At 38.0% G+C, this 17,081-nt stretch overlaps 1 protein-coding gene across 4 annotated transcripts in view; it reads right to left on the reverse strand.

Moving 5' to 3' along the window:
• LOC121426052 (E3 ubiquitin-protein ligase ubr3-like) overlaps positions 1–17,081 on the reverse strand; it is a 61,249-nt gene that overhangs the window by 14,871 nt on the left and 29,297 nt on the right. For all 4 annotated transcript variants that reach the window (XM_041622196.1, XM_041622193.1, XM_041622195.1 and 1 more), the window contains 11 exons: positions 15,698–15,861; positions 14,378–14,525; positions 13,931–14,020; positions 13,206–13,370; positions 11,781–12,030; positions 7,824–8,012; positions 6,552–6,733; positions 4,670–4,830; positions 2,420–2,511; positions 1,912–2,076; positions 375–508 (listed from right to left, as the gene is read on the reverse strand). In XM_041622196.1, the coding sequence (XP_041478130.1) occupies positions 375–508; positions 1,912–2,076; positions 2,420–2,511; positions 4,670–4,830; positions 6,552–6,733; positions 7,824–8,012; positions 11,781–12,030; positions 13,206–13,370; positions 13,931–14,020; positions 14,378–14,525; positions 15,698–15,861 (1,740 nt within the window). The remainder of the gene's footprint in view (positions 1–374; positions 509–1,911; positions 2,077–2,419; positions 2,512–4,669; positions 4,831–6,551; positions 6,734–7,823; positions 8,013–11,780; positions 12,031–13,205; positions 13,371–13,930; positions 14,021–14,377; positions 14,526–15,697; positions 15,862–17,081) is intronic.

The raw sequence follows: 17,081 nt of genomic DNA on the forward strand, positions 1-17,081 counted from the left end.
CTTTTCAAATAGAAGTTTAGTACTAGAGTAGAGAAAGGTAATTTCCTGCAAAAGATGACATGTCGTAGTAAAACATGAGCTTAAGTTCAATTGAGATCTACAGGACAAGTGCCCCCTAAAAATGTAAACATACAAGCAGCAAAAAGAGCATTAGTGGAGATAAACATTAACCCTGGGGAACACCTGTAACAACCACTTTTATTGACAGATATTTCCCAGTTTTGACTGACTGGATTGTTAAATTGAGAAAACTTTGGATACTTAATCCATTGAAGACTAAGCCTGAGGTCTATGAAAATGTATGTTTAAGGCACAATCAGCCAGTCAAGGAGGATTAACATCTTAGTCTTCTTTCATAAATCGCTGAATTTTACCTTCCCGAAGCTGTCAAGGAGTGTCGTTTGCCTCTGCATCTCCTCCCTCCAGCATCTACCAATGTTTGTTAGAGATGGGTCATTTCCGATGGGTAGAGGGATACGCTGATCTTTGAGACATCTCTGGCCTAGTACTGCAGGAAGAGAGAAAATAAGGATAACCATTCATAAAAGGCCCCAAAAGGTGAAAATACTAATTTTCTTACTTTTTGATGGTGCCTTTAGAATGATGATAATAACAATGTTTTATTTAATCAGGGTAGCCACTACATTTAGAACTGCTCTACCAACAGGCCATGAGTAACATGTTATTATTACCCTTTTCCAATCTAAATATGGAGAGCCTCGCAAGGCAGAAGGTACCATTTTTATTAGTCTTTGGTATGACTCTGCCGAGAATCGAACCCACGACCTCCCGGTCATGAGGCGGACACTTTACCACTGAGCCGCCATACCATCCTGACCGGAGCAAACACATGAGAATCGGTAATTACGATAGAGAAGGGAAATATAGCACACAAAATGATGGAGAACTGTTGCAAATTTTACAGGGTATGGTCGAGGGAAAAAAATATAATCAGATCATTATAACTACAATTTGAATATACACGTATGAGTCAGCCAAGCCACCTCAAATGGTTCTTAAGTTTATACAGAGGCAAGATATCTTTAGATATGTACAGAACTTTGTAACATTTGACCTTGGTATAACAATACTGATCAGATAATCATCACTCCCATAGGCAAATATGACACAAGTTCGAAGATGATTTGATTGCAGATCTTCTCCCGGACCATCATGACCTCCACTACCACCATCAACACCACCACGACCACCATCAACACCACCACCACCACCACTACCACCATCAACACCACCACCACCACCACCATCAACACCACCACCACCAACACCACCACCACCACCACCATCAACATCACCACCACCACCATCAACACCACCACCACCACCACCACTACCACTACCACCATCAACATCACCACCACCATCAACACCACCACCACCACCACTACCACCATCAACACCACCACCACCACCACCATCAACACCACCACCACTACCACCACCACCATCAACACCACCACCACCCTCAACATCACCACCACCACCACCACCACCACCACCACCACCACTACCACTACCACCATCAACATCAACATCACCACCACTACCACCATCAACACCACCACCACCACCACTACCACCATCAACACCACCACCACCACCATCAACACCACCACCACCATCAACACCACCACCACCACCATCAACACCACCACCACCACCATCAACACCACCACCACCACCACCACCACCATCAACACCACCACCACCAAGAACACAACCATTTGCACAACCATACTGACTACAAATATCTCACCCACCTCCAAAACCACATTTAACACCACCACTCTAATCATTTTCAACAGTTACAACCACCATCAATTACATCACATCACCATCATCAATACCACCACCACCACCACCATCACAACGACTCTCGCTACCACTTACCATTAGTTGCTTGCATGAGTACCACTAGTCCGATCGGTTTAGCTGCCGTTGAAGGGCTTGTCTGCCCACATATCACACACTCGTATTCCTTCACAGGGATAGGATCAGCTGCTGATGCTGTCGAACTTTCACCCGATTCTTGCTGATCCATGCCCTCGTCATCATCTAAATTTACAGAATTGGAACAATGATTTAAAAATTTAAATGAAAAGCGGTCAGAGCTCCCAACCTGAACAAGAAAATTTTAAAAGTTTTTCATTCATTCATTCATTCATTTATTCAATTTTTCCAACAAAATTAAGAAGCAATAATTACAATAAATAAAATATGACATCAGAAAATACAAATGATAAATATTCAAGTAAACCAAATATATAGATATTACACATTACATACAGTATTATACATATTTTTGTACAGAATTTAACAGTGTACATAAGCCTGATAAGCTTATGTGTACATAAGCCTGATGTACATAATGAGTTTTAAGAAGGAATAGGTTACCAACCTTGTTTTTCGAGAGTCTGTTCCAGGAACCTCTTTTGCTGCGAAGCAAACTTTGCGACGAGCTGCTTCTGAGCTTCTCTTGCCTTTCTCCTCCTACGATGTAAAGAAGACAACAATGGCTTGTAACACAAAGCTTAGCAATGATCCTAGAACATTTTTCTACGATTGATTACACTGGCTACAATGTAAAATCAATCACAGAAATCAAGTGTACGATCAATCGCTAACCTTTGTGTTATGGGACCGAAGACTAGAAATATATCTGGGTCCCGTAACACAAAGGTTAGCAATTGATCGTATGCTTAATTTCTACGATTGATTGATTACATTGTAGCCAATGGAATCAATCGTAGAAAAATGTTCTACGATCATTGCTAAGCTTTGTGTTACAGGCCCCTGAACATGATTAATTCACTCTCCCTTAAGGGTTCCCACCTTTCTAAAGAAAACTTAATTCCCTGATTTTTCTTTGATGAATTTCAAAAATTCCCTGATTATTATTCAAACCCATTCCGAGTTTCACACGTTTTCTAAGTGGTTGCAGTGGATTACATGTATTTTCAGTATAAAAACAATAATGTAAATGTAATTAGTAAACACTAAAAAAAAATCACCATAAACAGTCATTCAAGGATATGCAACAAAATATAGCAGAGTCTGACTGACTACCATGCTTTGACCTTTGGGCCGATCAAAATTCCGATTTTTTTCCTCAATTGAGGCATTTTCCCTGATTTGAGGTATTTTCAAAAATCAAATTCCCTGATTTTTTCCTCGACTGGGAAAATGTAAAATAATTTTCCCTGATGGGCTAGGAACCCTGCCCTTTCCCAACGATGTTGTTTCCTTCAGCAAGAAACTTATCCATATCATGTGGCACTCAACCTACATGAAAGTGCATCGGGACCTGGCAGGAATTTATTCATTGAAACTTTAAGTGCATACAACTGGGGGGTGTTTCACAAAGATTTAAGTATGACTTAGAATCGCACTTAAATGTCTTGTTGCACGCAGTATAAAAGGCATGACAGCATTGGTCAGATCACGCCAAGAGGATGCGCACTACTGCGTACTGATCAATACGATTGTGCGTTGCATATAATGTACGCGTCGACATTTAAGTGCGACCTAAGTCATACTTAAATCTTTGTGAAACATTCAACTGCTCTGGTAAAGCCAGGATAATAATGCTGCATCAATGAAAAGTGCAGGCATTGATAAATTATATAAAAAGTTCATTAATACAGTGGTGATTATTTTCAATTTGAAACCTACCATAATTATAGCTTAATCAATAGCAAATTTATCTAATATTTTTTCAAAATTAATTTTCATTTTCATCATCATGGAATGACATCCAAAATTGGCCCAATTACCTGTTTCCATGGAAACTTGTGCTTTGCCTCAAAACAAGAATACACTTCATGGAACTATTTCTGTCAGATTCATACCTTTCAATGTTTATTTTCTTTATTGATACCATGTTGACAATTTGACCAAAAAGGTTTACCTATTTACGGAATGAGAGATATACCTGCAAACCGTTGTTTAACTCATTGAGTGCTTCGTGCACGCTACGTATCCTACTACAACATGCCACACTCGTGCTCGCACGCCTACTATTGATTGCTTTGTGCTTGCATTGTTTCCTACCCTCGCCTGCTTCGTGCATGACTGCGCACATTCAGAATAACAATCATTGTTACGCCGTTTTGCATTGTATTGCGCATCGCATGCACGCCGTAATTAGCACTATTGTGTGCAGTGTGAACTCTGCTTTCTGACAGATAAACTTGCTCACGCGGTTTACTTTCGACTTTTTCGAGTATTTCTACATTTTTTACAAGATAAGGCCCCGCCTCTGAGAGAGAAGAGACCTAGGTTTTTGATCCATACAAAACACTCCACAAAATGGAACTACTTGATACAACTCATATTTTAGCGGTAAAGATAATAACAAATCCATATTATGAGGACATCATTATAAGGGGTATGAAATTTCCTACAACTTTACTACACAATATTTTGTGGATAAACTAATCGTTAGAGAGTTACAAGCAATTGTAATCATGACTATTGGAAGGAGTGAATACGACTCGCGATCCCAAAATCAATGTGGCACAGGGGGGTTTTGTGGCTGGCGCAGGGGATTAGCATCGGATTAGCACTGTGGCATTGGCTTAGTAGTGTGCGTGGCATGTTAAGAGTTAAAGTGGTTTTATAACAAGTTGAGTTCTAAGGAAGGACGTACCTCTCTGCAGCTGAATCTACAGGAGAGTTGGATCGGTTCTGAGCCTGTTCCTGGTCTTGCTTGTAACACGACGACTCAACGGCGTGGCTCTGACCCTCACCCATGGAACAGAACCGGTCCAGGAGGTCCTGGATGTAGTAAGGACCACTTCCAAAACAGTCCTGGAATTATAAACAGAGATACAATCTTGGAATGACATTCAAAAGAAACAATAATCAATACACACTTGTTTGAAATGTGAAAAATAAATTACGTGGAATTGATCTAAAGGCCACCGCACACCTTCCGAATGGTCCACGATCCAATTTCGGAACACAATGCATTTTGCTCATTTTCTGAAAATGTGATTAAGAAGTATATTTTTATTTGAGGTTTGAGGTTCAAATTAATTGAAAGAATACTTTTAAAACAATTTTGGATTGGAAGCCTTTATTTTTTAGTAAATGCCAAACTTGTTTCAAATCGTAGTGAATTGTACGATTGCTGTAACGTCATTACAACCAGATATGAAGCTCACTCTTATTTTAATAAGGGCGATAGCATAGCCACAGATTTGAACATAGATATTAGTATGATGTTTCAGAATATTACACAGTAAGATATTCTGTGTCTCCGTATAAGCATCAGATTCTACTATGTCTTATTCTAAAATCGGGTCGCAGACCAATCGTAAGATGTGCGGTGGCCTTAAGTATAGAATGATTGTATTGTAAAGTATAGAAATACATTTGCCCTGCAAATACTCCAGTGTAATGCAGGCCTGTGACAATGACACCCCCTAAAAAAATCATGTCATCGTGGCATCACTTTTCGGTCCAGCAAATTCAGCCAAAATGAAAAATTCAGTCACGACAGAGAATTTACTGGGGAACGTTTCATGACAGGACTTGCCAAACATTTATCTGGCGAAGCCTGCTTTATCTGACAGTTGCCATAGTTACAGTGCATCCATCATTCTTCATCACCTGCAGTGACAATCGCGCAAGACCTAGATGCGCGCTAGCAGTATACATACACGCAAGTAGTAAAACTTTGCTCAAAATAAAAGTGCATTGCCACTCCATTGTTTTGTTGTAACAGTAAATTTTCTTGGTGAGGTCGCAATAAATCTTAATGGAGCAAGATCTCTAATGTAGCATTAAAACAAGCATACATCTTCTTGATGGATTTTTTTTTTAAATCAAAATTTTCTTATAGAGACTTACTGATATCGGTTTCTTTGTTTATAGTGGTTCCCAATGTGGTCCCGATGCGGAATAGAAATCACCTCTTGATTTCAAGTGACGAGGCAAACTATCACTTTCTCTGCAAGCTGGATGTACACGCATTCTTTCCTTTTCGGAAAGATAGCTACATCCAGATTGCCTTGTAAGTAAAAGTTTGTCCATAATAATAATAATAATAATATAGGGTATTTATATTGCGCACATATCCACCTTGTTAGGTGCTCAAGGCGCTCCTATATTACCCGGCTAAGCTAGGCGTTCATAGCGCACGTAGCTTCTTGAGGAATTACTTCCTACCGGTACCCATTTACCTCACCTGGGTTGAGTGCAGCACACTGTGGATCAGTTTCTTGCTGAAGGAAATTACGCCATGACCGGGATTCAAACTTACGACCCTCTGTTTCAAAGTCTGAAGACTTATCCACTGGGCCACATCCCCTTCACCAACAGTGATTATTTGCTTAAGAGCGAAACAAGACATTCCCCAAGGAGATCAGGGTCCCATTTCATAAATGCAGTTTCAATAACAAATTTTCTCTCAGCCAATCAGATTGAAGGATTTCAGTAGCTTTTAACTGTTTTTTTCAAAATTTGTTATTACAACAAGTTACATGAACAGGCCCCAAGACAGTCACACAATACTAAGATTCAAATACCTTTTGTTCCATCCCGGGCATTCTCTTGCCGATGGGAACATACGATGACTCCCTTCCCGTCTGTTTGGTATGTAGTTTAATGAGCAGCGAGATGAGACTTTCACCTATCGGTATGCTGAAGGATTCTTCCCTCGTAGACGGCCAGGTTACCGCCTCTTTGCCGGCTTTCCCTTCGCTGGTTCCTTAAGATGCACAAGAAATGATGGCCACAACATTGGTTACATGATCAATGTAAAAAGGATTGTGTGGTTTGCTACATGTACAATTCGGTGGATTTACAATACAGTGTGCCACCTATCCATTGCAGCGGATAGGCCGATTTCTAACTAACTGTGCCCTTTAGTGTACATGTACCTTGTACACACTGTATGTATGTCATGCTGGTTTCATCTAGAGTTTGTGTGTTGTAGTGCACAGAATTGTTGTATACACGTAGCCATTGAAACCAACCCCCAATTATTGTCAAACATTGGTTAAAGAGAAATGCCAGTAGTTGCAGTAAACACTGATTTCAAGAGAAAGTCTGTAAAACCAGGTTTAATTGTCAGTATATCATCAAGGATCTAGATCTGGTACAGTCACATAATAATAATACTACTCATAATGCTCAATTCTTGTATAGCGCTTCACACATAGCATAGCATGTCCCTATGCGCTTAAAGAAGAAGAAATAGTGTAAAAAGGAGAAAAAGGTAAGAATAAAGTAATCAAGATATTTAGATTGGATCATTAGTTCAAACAGAACTTTGTGAAATCTTGAAATCTATGCTGAAAAATATTCACACTGAAGATCACCAACACAGATAAGCGCACGTGGGACAGTGTATTATTATTGCTTTGAATGTGGTGCCTGACGCTTGACCCGAATGCTGTGCTTATTTGCTAATTTCTCAGCAATTACACAATTTCTTCCAGAATCCTTTGGCACATATTCCTTATTTATACAAACAGACACTTGGTGGTAATTTCATTGAATTCTGTACGAACTCATTTTCATATCATTACCAAAACTAGCATTTACCTTAACACATAGTCTCCAAAGTTTTAAAATAGCTCCTTTAGATATGATACTTTGAAGTTGTTGGGATTGTATTTTTAGACTATAAGCCTAATGTTTATCCCATTGTCAAGTACCAAAATGAGAATTTTTTTGAATCAGAAAAAAGTGATATGATCACTTTAAATGTAGCAGCAAAGATATAGCTGCAGCTACGCCTAGATTATAAGCTAAATACAAACCCAGTATGGAGGAAGAGACAGAAATTGATATACCTGGGGCATTTTTGTCACCATCGTCGTCATCATTGTCACCAGGATACACCATATGATGCTCGATGGCCTCGTCGATGATTGACACTATTGCACTTTCTACGCCCTGACCTCCTTCGTGAACGATCGCGAGATCGGGCCCCCCTACGGCTCCCACAAGCTCATCATCATCATCATCATCATCAAGCATATCTAAAGAGAAATATGAATGAGAATTCCAACGATGAAAACTGCACACAGCAAACTGACCATTGCAACCCAACGAGCCTTTGATCAGGCTAACGTCAGCGAAGGGTGCATATTTTAGTGACATCAAATTGTATTCAATGGGTTAACAACCTTTGTCATCTAAAGGTAACTTCCATGGAATCCTTCACTTTCATTGGTTGTTGATCAGCGTTACCATGGTTGTTACCGCTGGAGGGCAAAGTTAACATAAAAGTAACTTTTATGCAACAGAGACCAGATATTCTAACAAGTGGAATGCCTCTGGCCGTCTCACCTGCATCACGCGGTTCAATATAGCAGCAGTGCTCACTTTGAATACTACTCTAACTCGCACAAGATGTTCAGTGATACATGGTTACTCTTATTTCCCTTTTTTATGAACTAGACCAATAAACTTACAGAGATATGATGGTTATTCAACAAAAAACCCCAACATGGCCAAAGTTCATTGACCTTACATGACCTTTGACCTTGATCATGTGACCTGAAACTCGAACAGGATGTTCAGTGATACTTGATTACTCTTATGTACAAGTTTCATGAATCAGATCCATAAACTTTCAAAGTTAGGATGGTAATTCAACAGATACACCCAATTCGGCCAAAGTTCATTGACCTTTGACCTTGGTCATGTGACCTGAAACGCGCACAGGATGTTCAGTGATACTTGATTACTCTAATGTCCAAGTTTAATGAACTAGACCAATAAACTTTCAAAGTTATGATGGTAATTCAACAGATACCCCCGATTCGGCCAAAGTTCATTGACCCAAAATGACCTTTGACCTTAATCATGAGACCTGAAACTTGCACAAAATTTTCAGTGATGCTTGATTACTATTATGTCCAAGTTTCATGAATCAGATCCATAAACTTTCAAAGTTATGATGCGAATTCAACAGATATCCCCAATTCGGCCAAAGTTCATTGACCCTAAATGACCTTTGACCTTGGTCATGTGACGTGAAACTCATGCAGGATGTTCAGTGATACTTGATTAACCTTATGTCCAAGTTTCATGAACTAGGTCCATATATTTTCTAAGTTATGATGACATTTCAAAAACTTAACCTCAGGTTAAGATTTCGATGTTGATTCCTCCAACATGGTCTAAGTTCATTGACCCTAAATGACCTTTGACCTTGGTCATGTGACATGAAACTCTAATAGGATGTTCAGTAATACTTGATTAACCTTATGGCCAAGTTTTATTAACTAGGTCCATATACTTTCTAAGTTATGACATCATTTCAAAAACTTAACCTCAGGTTAAGATTTGATGTTGACGCCGCCGCCGCTGTCGCCGTCGGAAAAGCGGCGCCTATAGTCTCACTTTGCTTCGCAGGTGAGACAAAAACCAATATTTCTTTGTTCTTTAATTTTCCTTTGAAAGGGGGGGGGAGGGGTTGACATTTATTGTTACAAATATTTAAATTGAAATGCGATACCATGATGTAGTTTAAAAGTATGTTAGGATTTCTGTATCAAAAAGCTAAATGATTGATTGCCCATCTTCATCTGCTGCCTGGACCATGAACTAAAATCAACTACGGTGACAGTTCCTTCTCAGTTATTGCCCCCAAAGCTCTGGAATTATCTCTCCATTAATGTCATTATGTGAAGCACAATCGTTAAAACTGTTTAAGTCCCTCTTTGAAATCCGCCGCTTTAAATAAGGTTCACCATCCAATCTTTCGCTTCTAATGTGATTGTACGAAATTGTACCCTTCATTAAATTTGCGTTGTTAATCATATAGTTTTTAGATTTTTTAAAAATTGGATTATGTTTATAATTATTAGGATTATTTGAATTTACTCACATAATTATCGACCCGTTGTATTAAGTTGTATATTTACCGATGATCTCTAAATTGGTGTGCATAATTATTTTTTTTTGTAATGCTGCTGTCACTTTCAGTTTCTTTGTTGATCTTTTACCGAGATATCTTGTACATGTATATTCTTTTTTCTTTCTAAGCATTTTGAAATCTCTGTATAAAGCAATCAATAATTGTTGTATATCATTAGTATTATTGATTCTACAAATCTTTATAATGGATTGCACTGGTTACAGGATACAATCAACCATGAATGCAAATTGTACAATCAGTCGCTAAGCCTTGCATTATGGGACCTTGGTCATCTCCTAGATGGAAGTACGTTGACGATTTGACATTGGGAGATATAGTTAAATGTAACGGAAATCCCTCTTTACAATCGTCACTTGATTGTCTCTCAAAATGGTGTCCTGATTATGATGTCCTCCCAAACCATCTTAATGTAACCTTATGCCCATATCCTTCCTCAGAAACTATGTACCCCTTGTTGATTTCCACCTTAACGCCACTTAATGTTGTCGAAAATATCAAACTACTAGGAGTTACACTTAAAAACGATCTCAAATGGAACCTACACATTGAAGAAATTGTTTCCTAAGCATCATGTTGGTAGTACACCCTCTGTATCCTTAGGAGATCGAAGGCAAGTTTCGCTGATATGGTGACTGTATATACGACATATATCAGGCCGATTCTCGATATGCTTCCCCTGCCTGGCACACTTCTATCACAATCAAATAATCTGATAGACTGGAATTTGTTCGAAAGTGGGCACTCAAATAAATTGTACGATATGACATTCATTACTCTGATGCTCTGGTAATTAGCAAACTCACTTCACTATCTTCCAGAAGGGATTCACTTTTATTAAATATTGGAAAGAAATTGATGAGCTCTGATCATCATAAACACCTACTTCCAACACCAGCTTGCACTAGACAATTATGCAACATGACTGGTTTCCACACAATCAAATGCAATACTGAAAGATACCGTAAATCCACCATTCTTCATCCTACAAAGATATTGAAGTAGTTTTCTGCAATTCCTGTATTTTGATTATATAGCCATTCCCTTTGTCACCATGTCAGCCTACATTCCTTCTGTCTCCTTTCTTGTTAGTGTTGTTATATACTTTGTAAACTTACTTTCTTTCCTTTTTTTCTCCCTATTTTTTCTCTGTTATCCCTCTTTCTTTTCTCTATTCCCTTCCCTAAAGTACTATTCTCTTTACCTATTTAAGTCCTTTCCCTTACACTTTTCTCAATCTATTTCCTTGTCTGTCCCTCTTTCTTTCTTTACATCCTATCTTTAGCTTTCTATCGGTTTTTTGTAGGTTAAGCCTACGTATTTGGAAAATTTGAAATGATCACGTTTATTGTCTTGCTAATATGTATCATAATAATTGCTCTTATGTTGAATCTACATGTATATATATATATAATTCATTTTGTATCTCATACAGGATATTCATATCTTTATGTAGTTTCAATCATAATTTACAGTATTTTGTCCTCTATGGTCTCCATGTCAGTCTCCTCTTCTTTACCACTTTCTCTTTTTCTCTCTACCTCACTCAATTTTCTCTTTCTATTTGGAGGGCATACCTTCCCTTTCTTTCCATTACTCTCATCTCTTTCTCCCTCTTCCCCTTTGCTTATTTCTCTCTTTCTCTATCTTCTATTTATGAGATACATCTTTTAATTGGATCGTTCTGATATAGAATATTGTAATTACATTTTTGTTCATTTGCTTTGTTATATCTGTATATTGTACTTCATGAGTTTTTGTAAATTGACCCTTTCAGCATGTGCTGCTGGTCAATTTTTATGTGCATATATACCAATAAATTTATAAATATTAATTTATAAATTTATAATCCTAGGGTATGTACCTTCAAGATAATGATGCACATACGCCACCTCATCCTCATCATCATAATCGTCGTCGTCTTGCCCAGCGGCGTCCTCCTGCTCAACTTCCTCGTCTTCTGTATCATTCTCGGCCATCTCGACGTCTTGGGTTTCCGTTCCCCCGACTGCCGCACTTGACTGATCCCAAGTTTCTAAGATGGTGGCAAGCTCTTGGTTCAGCATGTGCTGCAACATGGTGTCTGGATCAAAGACTAAGTCACCGTTGGATTCCTGCATGGGAACAAACAAAAATTAAAGTCTTTCAAAAACACAATATGGTTTTGGATCAATTTGGTGTCTGGACCAAAAGCTAAGTCAATGCTAGATTCCTATATAATTGTAATAAAAAAGATTTGAGAACGAATACATCAGACCTGCCAACTTTCTACACCAAAAAAAAAGTATTCTTATAAGGAAAAAAAAGTATTTTTTGACAAAAAAGAGTATTTGTAAAAATTGGTCTCAATCATCAGCATGTTGTATTGAGATCGGTGAATATACATGTGAAATGACTCAGCTTGATAATTCACCCTGTTCAACATGTGCTCGTAGGCAAGAATTGTTCTTTTCATGCAACAAGTTACTGGCCCGACAGTGATTTTTACTGGTCTGGGACTGTCGGACCGGTGCTAGTGTCATGCATGCTATGTATTATACATACTCCATGATCAGAAATTATTTTAAAAAGTAACAAATCATACAAAAAAAGTATTGGTGTATTTATAGCAAAAAAGAGGAACAAATCCTCCACAAAGGGAAAGTGCGAACTAAGGGGTGCATCACAAAGATTCAAGTATGGCTTACACACCTTACGATTGGTCTGCGGCTCACTTTTGGAATAAAACGTAGTAGAATTTGATGCTAGTATTGAGACTTGGAACATCTTAATGTGTAATATTCGAATCATCGTCCGAATACCTATGTTCAAATCATGTGACTATGCTATCATCCTTCTTAGAATAAAAGAAAATTTAATATCTAGTCGTAACAACGTCATAGCAGTCGTATGATTGGCTACGATTTGAAAGTAATTTGGCCTTTACTTCAAAATAAAGGCTTACAAACTTACAACATGGTTATATTAGTATTCTTTCAATCAATTTTAACCTCAAATAAAATGATATGTTCCAATCAAATTTTCAGAAAATAGCAAGATCCAATTTTTTCCAACATCGGATCGCGAACAGTCGTAAGGTGTGCGGTGGCCTTTAGAGTCTCAATTAAATGCTGACGGGTACATGATATAGAATGCATATTAATCTTATTGATCAATACGCAGTAAAGCACGTCCTCTTTGCATGATCTGACCAATGCGGTCATGCCTTTTATACCTCACGCAATCAGGCATTTAAGTGCGACTTTAAGTCATGCTTAAAGCAAGAAGAGCAAGTATGGGGTCAGCATACCTTGCTTGAGGATTGCTCCTGTTGGCTCTCAGAGACGATGGTGAGGCTTTCAATGGTCTTGGTCATGTTGGTGATCAACGATGACGAATCAAACCAGGTGGAAAGATCAGATCCTACGGGGCCTCCAGGGGTGGTGGCACACTTGGGTGGCGTTGAATCCGAAACCTGTAGAATACAAGATAATTTGGAAACAGATACATTAATATCATCATCAGTAGCATTTATAGCATGTTTTCCCACTTTGTGGAGTTGGACAGTTAATTTCCTTGATGGATCTACTCCATTTTGTCCTGTCATTAGTTAGCAAGTGTACTATTACCCTCCCAGTCTTCGGCAAAGGTGGCTAAATTTGACAGTTCTGACCAAAACCTCTCATGAAGAGCTCAAATTAAAAAATCCAGCAAGGCAACTTATTGATGGATTTTGTGCATGTCAAGGGCCCGTCTTACAGAGAGTCGCGATTGATCAGATCAATCGCAACTATGGAAAGCCAGCAAAGTCAACATTTTTAAATGCACGTTTGATTGAAAAAATTTATAGACATGAATGTACATCCATAAATTCATTGATTTCTTGACAATTTGGTGCGATCTCTTTTGTTTACAAAAGACATTTTGCAAATTTACAGTAGAAAAAAATATGACACTGATGGATTTCCATAGAGTTACGATTGATTGGATCAATCGTAACTCTTTGTAAGAAGGTGGCCCTGGTCACGTCTTTACCTGAAATTCAGCTGAACATTGGAGTCCTAGGTTAAGCAATGCCACGCACAAACATAGAACAGAATCACTTATATTCTTGTCTTGGATTGCCTGCCAATAAAAAAAAACATGAAGCAGAAAAATATTACCAAAACATTTGAACAACGAATCCTGCAAAACTTTGGACATAAAGGGGAAAATAATGGTATAAAGGGAAATCATGACAATGATGATTATAATAATAATAAGTCTAATAATAATTATTATTATTATGATAATAAAAATGATATTGAAACAATAATAAAACAAATTACTTAACAAATGAAAATAACAACAACAATTCAATGATACAGGATACAAAACACTTAAGCACACCCCTGCCATCCCTTCCCAAGAATTTGATACTTTTCTAATGCTAATTCCTAGACAGGTTTATGAAACATCCTCCCAAGACTTGATAGTACTTACTTTATGTAAGATGTTGAAGATGGCAGCATGGAGTGTCTTTGAGTGGAGGAGCTTCCTGATTCCTTGATAGATTGGCTTAATAGGCTTGAGGGGCTGGTATGGAGGCCAGGGGTGGGTGGTACCCCTATATCGTCCAGACTGCTTCAATCTATAGGGTAGAGGGGGATGAATTTAACAAGTTAACTTCATAATAATAATAATAATAAATATAATTTATATAGCGTCTTTTCCATTTTGATTAAATGCTCAAGGCGCTTAAGAGAGTAAGACATAAAAGTAAAGAGAACTAAGAGAAGTACAAAAAAAGGGCAAATTAAAAAATGAGGAAAAATGACTGTCTTGAAACCTAGTACCTGCTGGTGAACAAAAGCAATTTTAGGTTGCCCTAAAGGATGTTGCAGAGTTTGAGTTCTTCAGCTCCTGTGGTAGTGAATTCCACAGTGCTGGTCCGGCATGAGCAAAGGCTCGATCGCCCCAGGATTTTTTAGATAGTGGGATATGCAAGAGACTAGATTGGGATGATCGCAGTGTGCGTGCAGGTTGATAGTGGTGTATAAGAGATTTGTTGTAATCGGGTGCGGATCCATTGATGATATGAAGAACCAAAAGTAGAATCATACAAACAACAAGAAGGTTCACTCACTAAAAAGGTTTGTTTAAAGTACATGCAACAAGTTCATTTGCTCTTTATAAATTGATTACTTATTAATTCAGAGAAATCATTAGAGAGAGATGGAGGGGGGAAACTCCCTTGATGTTCATGTGAAAATTATGTAATGTGCGAATATGTCACAACTCATATTGTTATTCTAATGTCCTAACATGGATTTAAACTCTCTCTTATTAGGCAAAATAGAAATTCTCATTTTCAATACGTGTAGCTCACAAACATTTTCAAACAGAATAAGTCAATGCGAGTAGAAGCTGAAAAGTGTTTGAAACTAAAGATAAAAGAAAATAATTTTTCATTTTGGGGGCAACTTTTCTGTATTTGCAAAACTTAATAAGCTTAAACATTGCAGTGAATGAAGATTTCCCGGGCTCTTTTTTTTCATTTTCCCCGGACTCTTTAGAGCATTTCAGGGGCAAAATCGCCCAGAGCCCCCTTGTTATTTTTCCCTGGGACCTGTTGCATAAAAATTTTGCCATAAAAAACTCTGGCAAATTTTTTGCCAGAGTATTTTAATGTGTAATTTTCAATGGAATAATCTTGTTTGCCAGAGTTTTTTTCTAATTTGTTTATTTGAGTTTTTATGGCAAAAGTTTTATGCAACAGGTTCCTGGTCCAACATTAGTATAGGAAAGATCTTAGGAACTCACTGATCAGTGTATCTATCCAGGGCACTCTGGAAGTCCTTGCGTTGCATGGAGCGGAGCATCGTCCTGAGAGGATCAAAGTCTGTGTGCCAGATGGACGGCTTGGGAGAGAATTTGCCCTGCTGGACCCCGTCTACCTCGGTCTGAGGATCCCTGTAGTCAGCCACCTACAGGAAAGAAGACCAGGGGCCCGTAACACAAAACTTAGCAATGATCATAGTACATTTTTCTACGACTGATTCCATAGACTACAATGTACAATCAATCGTAATCTTTGTGTTACGGGACCCAGGGCTCCGTAACACAAAGATTAGCGATGAATTGCAAATATGAAAGAACCGCACTGATTGGTCCCTGGTCAATATTTTAAACCTAATGCGGGTGTTACATTGATATTGATTGGTCAGTTCATTTAGCGATTGATCGCTAATCTTTGTGTTACAGAGCACAGAGGTTGAAATACAGTATTAACACACTTGCCTGTGTTCTCAAAAGATGTAGTTTTACCATGAAGCTATGAATCCAGTGATTAGGTATTAATAATTGGGAAGCACTTTGAACAGTCGTAGATTGATAAAGTGCTATATAAAAGCCAATTATCATCATTATTATCATGGCACCAAACCATAGAATATGTAGATGTTTGAACATAATTACATGTATGCTTATGCAATCCCCTTCACTAAGAAGAGTCTGATTACAAATGCACATTGAAGAGCAACAATTCGTAAAATCTGCATTAAACATGTTTTATACCATGGTAGAAGTGAAACCTCTTTTGAGAATACAGGTCACTGGGGTCTAAGTCAGTGTTAAAATTATGAGAAGCCAAAAGTGACAATATTTCGTCTACACCGGAGAGACAGGACAATGTCTGAACGGTGTCGTAAGAAGGGATGGGATCATGCGGTAACCTGTAAGATACTACAGTCTTTGTAAGAATAATAATAATAATAATTAGAAAAAAAAGAAAGAAGGAGAGGAATGATTTTAAAGGACACGTCAAAGAAAAGAAAGAAAATAATAGTAGGCCTAACGAGTTGGCAGTAATAGTCAAATATGACTGGTTGCCATTAATATCCAACAAACAACATCAACAATGATTGAGTGTAAAATAAGCTGATAATGATAAATAATAATAACACAGTGACTTATAAAGCGCCAAATCCACTCTGTAGATTACTCAAGGTGCATAAAGAGCTAAGAGTTAAATAAACGAGTTTCAAGCAGATTCTTTGAAGGAGAATGAAACCATTGGAACAAGATAGCTTGTGTGAAAACAGAAAAATCAAAGAAACAGATCAACAAAAGTTTGAGAAAAAATTGGACAAATAATGAGAAAGTTATGAGCATTTGAATATTGCGATCACTAATGCTATGGAGATAG

Source organism: Lytechinus variegatus, chromosome 13, assembly GCF_018143015.1.
Source record: "Lytechinus variegatus isolate NC3 chromosome 13, Lvar_3.0, whole genome shotgun sequence".
In the NCBI taxonomy this organism is placed as follows: Eukaryota; Metazoa; Echinodermata; class Echinoidea; order Temnopleuroida; family Toxopneustidae; genus Lytechinus; species Lytechinus variegatus.